The sequence below is a fragment of the Giraffa tippelskirchi genome, chromosome 12, assembly GCF_054371585.1.
Source record: "Giraffa tippelskirchi isolate mGirTip1 chromosome 12, T2T-mGirTip1v1.2.pri, whole genome shotgun sequence".
NCBI classification, from domain to species: domain Eukaryota; kingdom Metazoa; phylum Chordata; class Mammalia; order Artiodactyla; family Giraffidae; genus Giraffa; species Giraffa tippelskirchi.
In genome coordinates, this window is record NC_137286.1 from 90550205 (window position 1) to 90556292 (window position 6088).

The window sequence follows — 6088 nt, forward strand, 5'->3', positions numbered from 1 at the left end:
CAATAAGATGCTTGCCATTTACAAAGCACTTCCTCGGTGAGTAACACGATGTGACAAAAGAGAAAGAGATGAATTATAAACCTCAGCAAGATCATGAGCGAATTATTTATCCCATCTGAGCCTGTTTCTTCGTTGGTAAGATAAGAGAATCACAACCCCCAGCTTGGTTCCTGACATTTTAATGAAAGAATGTGCCGGAAAGCAGAGTTGTCACCCGTTATGAGAGCCAAATCACTGACGCTCCAGATCCAAATCAGAATCTGCTACAGAAGCAAGGGCTTCTGACTGGCAAATGCTTTGAAAACTCTATTTTCCGGGGGCATCATTTCTACTGGGAAAAATATAGTGACACTGTTCAGGAAAACAAATTAAGAAAGCTGCTTAACTGTCCTTAATTTTAACTACATTAACACAGCTTTATAATTTTTTAACAAAATGTTACACTTCTAATTTTAATATAGTAGTAGTAGTTCAGTCACTGAATCATGTCTGACTCTTTGCGACCCTATGGACTGCAGCAAGCCAGGCTTCCCTGTCCATCACCAACTTCTGGAGCTTGCTCAAACTCATTTTTATATATATGCATATATATATGGTGGCTCAGATGGTAAAGAATCTGCCCCCAATGCAGGAGACTTGGGTTTAACCCCTGGGTTAAACCTGGAGAAGGGAATGGCAACCCACTCCAAGATTTTTGCCTGGAGAATTCCATGGACAGAGGAGCCTGAGGGGCTACAGTCCATGGGGTTGCACTCAGAGGCAACTGAGTGACTAAACACTTTCACATATAAGGTAAACCATAAAATTATATATATATAATTATATATAACCTTATTTAAATATATATATTATATATATATTGGGTTTACTTTCAACACTTTAGACCCATTTTTTAAGACTGTTTTAATCCTACTTAGGTAATTCTTAAGCACGTATGGTTCCAAGCAAACGAAAGGATCTCTAGGCACCAGAAACAGCATGAGCTGAAAGAAAAGGCCCAGTTCTCAGCCTTCTGCGTGGAGGGGATCTGAGATCCTGAGAGGAAGAGCAGGAGAGCAGCAGCTGAACACGACCCGGTTCCGAGCCGGGCGCCCGCCTTCCTGCCTACAGAGTCTGAGCTGCAGAGACCCGGGAGCTCCGCCGGCCCCGAGCGCAGAGCTGAAGGGCGGCGGGAATCTGCCGGCACCGCCCGGGCAGGGTGCCGCGCCCCGGGAGCCCCGGCGCCGGGGGAGGGGCTCAGAGCCGGCGCCGCCCCCGGCCCCCCGGGGAAGGAAGCCGAAAAAGGGGAACGGGCCCCATCCTCTCAAACTATACTAGCTTCTCAGGACTGAAAGCCGCTGGCCGGGGAGGACTACACAGAGGGGCAGCCTAGTAACTCTGAGGTAATTGTCACTTTCACGCTTCTACCCCTGGCCTGAGGATTGAACAGAGGGCGTCCCATTCTCCACGGGGCAGCTGAAATCTATTCCTGGGCCTGAGATGTCTCTTCCCCTGTTCCAGCCAAAGGTTCCTGGGACTTTAGGTGGGGACAGGTCTTAATCTTAACACTTGAGATTCTTCAAAAACGTGTGTAATGTCTGGAGGTGATTTACCTCCGGAAGCCACTGGAGGAAACCACTTTGCTCTGAGCGGTTCCTTTGTCCGCAGTCAGCAGGACTTATAAATAGGCACGGTTAACAGGGTGGCCGCCTGGTCCTGGGGGCGGGGCAGAGCGGTTCCAAAGGCTGCAGAAGTCACCACCAGCCCCCTGCCCACTTCTCCCAGTGCACTGACCCCTAGGTAACTTCCCCTGGGGTTTAGGCTTCCAGGTGGACACCAGAGGCTCAAAGCCACGGACCAGCAAGAATCGAAGACATCCTTCAGTCACTTCTACTCAACTAGGTTTGTCTAAGGGAAGTCGGTTGTGCCTCTTTGCTTTAACTACCAAGGAATGGGAGCTGACCTTCCATGTCTTCAGGGGGAGACCCTGGTCTCTTCTCTGCAGCAAGCACCCCCCGCCCACCCACCCAGAGATAGGTCACTGATGCTGACTCACACAGCCCTACTTCCCTGCCCTTTCAAAGCCCAGACCTGGGTTTGAAAGATGACACTGTGGACATTACCTTGGGTGTAGAAGCCCTTCTCCCGTGGCCCACATGGATTTGTGTTCCTTCCGACGAGTGCACCTTGCCTTTCTCCCCTAGGGTCTGGCAGTGGCCCCCATGGGGTCTGTGAGTTCCCGAAGTCACAAGGCGGAAGCCCAGGTGGTGATGATGGGCCTGGACTCAGCCGGCAAGACCACGCTCCTGTACAAACTGAAGGGCCACCAGCTGGTGGAGACCTTGCCCACCGTGGGCTTCAACGTGGAGCCCCTCGAGGCCCCCGGGCAGGTGTGCCTCACCCTCTGGGATGTTGGGGGGCAGAGCCCGCTCAGGGCCAGCTGGAAGGACTACCTAGAGGGCACGGCTGTCCTCGTGTTCGTGCTGGACAGCACGGATAAGGCCCGCTTGCCCGAGGCGGTGGCTGAGCTCACAGACGTCCTGGAGGACCCTCACCTGGATGGTGTCCCCCTCCTGGTGCTGGCCAACAAGCAGGAGGCACCCCACGCCCTGCCGCTGCCTGAGATCCGAGAAAGGCTGGGCCTGCAGAGGTTCCCGGGGCTCTGCTGGGAGCTGCGAGCCTGCAGTGCCCTCACTGGTGAGGGGCTGCCCGAGGCCCTGGGAAGCCTGAGGCGTCTCCTGAGCTACCGCAGCCCCCCGAGTCTCCAGGTGAGTGCAGGAGGCGGCCGTCGGGAGACCTGAGAGCCTCGATCTGGACAGAGCAGCCTGTCTTCTCTGCTCTTACAGACTGGAACACCAGCTAATCCTGGAGGGAACCTCAAGTTGTTTTTCAAACAAGGAACCCTCCTAGGCTCAGACACAGTATTTAAGTCTTGGGACTTTTTGTCACCGGTGTTTATGTTGCAAATCAGCTACTCTTGGAATAATGATACTCCAAGTATTCCAGGTGGTTCAGCAGCAAAGAATCTGCCTGCAATGCAGGAGACGTGGGTTTGATCCCTGGGTTATGAAGATACCCTGGAGAAGGGAGTGGCAACCCACTCCAGTATTCTTGCCTGGAGAATCCCATGGACAGAGGAGCCTGGCGGGCTACAGTCCATGGGCTCACAAGAGAATCGGACATGACTTACTGACTAAACAACAACAAAGGAAAAAAAAATACCTCAACATAATTCGTTTAGTAACTCATCATTACCATGTGTGAACTGAGAAACTGTAATAACAGAACAAGTGGCTGCAGAATAATTAAGACCTAAATTCACAGAGGGAAAGAGGTTTCAAAATCAGATCAAAATATCAGACTTGGACATGGTCCCATTCTTATGAATGATTGTCCTTAGTAGCCCCCTAAATCATCCCTAGTGCCACCACCCTCTGAGGGCAAGCAGTCAGGGACAGCAGGGTCAAGTCTGCTTCCAAAGGATCTTGGGTTAGAAGTTGGCTGGGGCACTCAGCCCCGGACAGAGGCCGGGAGTTTGGACCTTCCAAAATCAATCACCTTCTCTGACCCTGACTAGTCATTCTCTGGAGGAGGGCGTGACAACCCACTCCAGTATTCTCGCCTGGAGAATCCCATGGACAGAGAAGCCTGACAGGCTACAGTCCATAGCGTCACAAAGAGTCAGACATGACTGAAGCGACTGAGCAAGAATGCACGAATGTACAGCTCTTCTCCAACTTTTTGTTATCCTGTGCTGGTCTTTTTCCAGCTGAAGGTCTTTTTCCTTCATTGTTTTCTTTCTGTTCTCTTTCTTCTCCTTGTAGTGTATAGATTCCCTTAAAGATCAGATTCATCAGTTTCATTCATCCATTTATTCATTCACTTAATCAAAAATATGTCGAGCATGGAATTTGTGGCAAAGGGCAATGAGTTTTAGATATGAAGCAGGGCCTCCAGATGGGAGGCATGAATTCTGAAGATATGTATAGCAGCAACGTACCTCTCACTATTTACAGTGAAAGAGAAAGCTGAACATAGCATCCTAGAAGAGTTTTCAGGTGATCTTTACCTAGGATTCATGAAGCTCCTGAAATTATTTGCAGAAAGATCAGTAACTTTCATTAGATTTTCAAAGGCACCTGTGACTCCCTAAGGTAAGAAGCACCAACCTGGTCTTATCCTTCATCCAACCCAGGAATACTTCCTATAATCTTGAGTTTTTTAATAGCAAGCTGCTTCCATTTGGTACCTGTTCTCGTGTTAAACAGCTCTAAATGTTGGATATTCTTTCCCTCTTGGGCTTCCATCAGCCTCCTAAGAGCTCCTGATGGTGGCTCTGCCCTCTGTGGAGTGACACGTGACAACTAGCCCTCGACACCGCTCTGATGTCTGAGAGGTCCCTCTACCCAAAGTCTCCCCTTCTAACATCAGCTTAGATGTGCCTGGTTTTTTCCACCTCTTGCCAGTTGATGTGTTTCAGGACTTCCTGTGTTGGGCACAGGAAAGTACAAAGATGCAAAGACAAAGGAAACAAGGCCTCCAGGCTTAGGGAGCTCTGGGTGGGGAAGCAGAGGACATGATTCCCATGAAAAGGTGAGGATGGGAGTTTACTGCGCATGTACTGGGGCCGGTTCTGTGCTCAGTCCCTTACAAGAGATGATCTCTAAATCTCCCAATTGTGCCAGGTAGGTATCCTTCCCATTTTATAGAATTAGACACTGAGGCTCAGAAAGGTGGTGACTTCCTTGAGGCACTGCTCTTAAGTGACACTTCTGGAATTTGAATCAGATGTTCTAGCCCTTGATGATTCCTGCATTCTTCCACGACATCATGCTTCTAGGAGGTTTAAGCCAAGGTTGACATTTGACTGGCAGATGAGATGGGGGAGCAGTCTAATCAGAGGAAAGAGATTGTTTGGAGGCATGAGGGACAGTGTAGGAAGGACAAATAAGCAAAAAAAAAACAAAACTGAAACAGGAGGTTGGGGGTGAGAGGTGGTATATATTATGCTGCTGCTGCTGCTGCTAAGTTGCTTCAGTCGTGTCTGACTCTGTGCGACCCCATAGACGGCAGCCCACCAGGCTCTGCCGTCCCTGGGATTCTCCAGGCAAGAACACTGGAGTGGGTTGCCATTTCCTTCTCCAATGTATGAAAGGGAAAAGTGAAAGTGAAGTCGCTCAGTCATGTCCAACTCTTCGCGACCCCATGGACTGCAGCCTACCAGGCTCCTCCGTCCATGGGATTTTCCAGGCAAGAGTACTGGAGTGGGTTGCCATTGCCTTCTCCGGGTATGTATTATAACAGGAAACAAAACCAAAAGGAGGGACTTTCCTGGTGGTCTGGAGGCTAAGAGTCTACACTCCCAATGCAGGGGGCCTGTCAGGCAACGTTTAACAGGAGGCTTCCTGTGTGCTGTTTTTGATCTGTCATGAATCCTCCGTTCCTTATCAGTTCCTGACTTGCGGAGCAGCAAGCTGCTCCCAGGACTGAGGAATGCACGCATTTCCTCCATTTGCTTTTCCATACGGTGAAAGTGATTATTTACGACCCTCTTCCTTTCGATATGGACCATACGGTAAAACTGATTATTTACAATCCTCTTTCTTTTGATATGGCTTGTCTTCTAGCTTTATGACCCCATTTACTCCTTGTTTCCTTGGTAATTTGTAAGTCTGGTCTTTTGATCTTTACCTTTGCTGAAAAAGCTACCTTGCACAACAGTATATATACTCACACAATGTTGAATAAAGCATCCTTGTTCCATCAGAGCGTGAGTCCCCGTGTCTTTCTCTCTTTCTCTCTGTCTTTTTGCCGGCTAGTTCTCTGGAGCATGGAAACCCGCTGAGCTCACTTTCTTGCCCTGGCTTTCAAGACCTCCTCGAGAGGGTGCCCTGTGCCTTCCTGAGTAGTGCAAGCCCTGTGTCAAGGGCTTTATTGGTTCTCTGCGTAAATCAAGGAATTTTAGCTTCTTTCTCTCTTTTACTTTCTTATCGTCGACTCTGGACCACCAGGTTCCGGTCCATTAAAGGACCCCAACAGGGGCCCAGGTTCGATCCCTGATCAGGGAACTAGATTCCACATGCTGAAACTATGACCTGGCACAGCCAAA

General features: G+C 49.7%; 1 protein-coding gene across 6 annotated transcripts; it reads left to right on the forward strand.

Annotated features, from left to right (window-relative positions):
- Positions 1-1256: 1256 nt before the first annotated feature.
- On the forward strand, positions 1257-5745 carry ARL11 (ARF like GTPase 11). Of its 6 annotated transcripts, none has more exons than XR_014070581.1 (4): positions 1257-1382; positions 1801-1881; positions 2184-3068; positions 5245-5745. XR_014070581.1 is itself a non-coding variant. In XM_081547574.1 (2 exons), the coding sequence occupies exon 2, from the start codon at positions 2202-2204 to the stop codon at positions 2778-2780; it is 579 nt and encodes a 192-aa protein (XP_081403700.1). In that variant the 5' UTR covers positions 1257-1382; positions 2184-2201; the 3' UTR covers positions 2781-3841. The 6 variants fall into 6 exon arrangements, 1 of the variants encoding a protein (XP_081403700.1); XR_014070579.1 differs by having other exon boundaries at positions 2184-3042; XR_014070580.1 differs by having other exon boundaries at positions 2184-3025.
- The last annotated feature ends 343 nt before the right edge of the window (positions 5746-6088 follow it).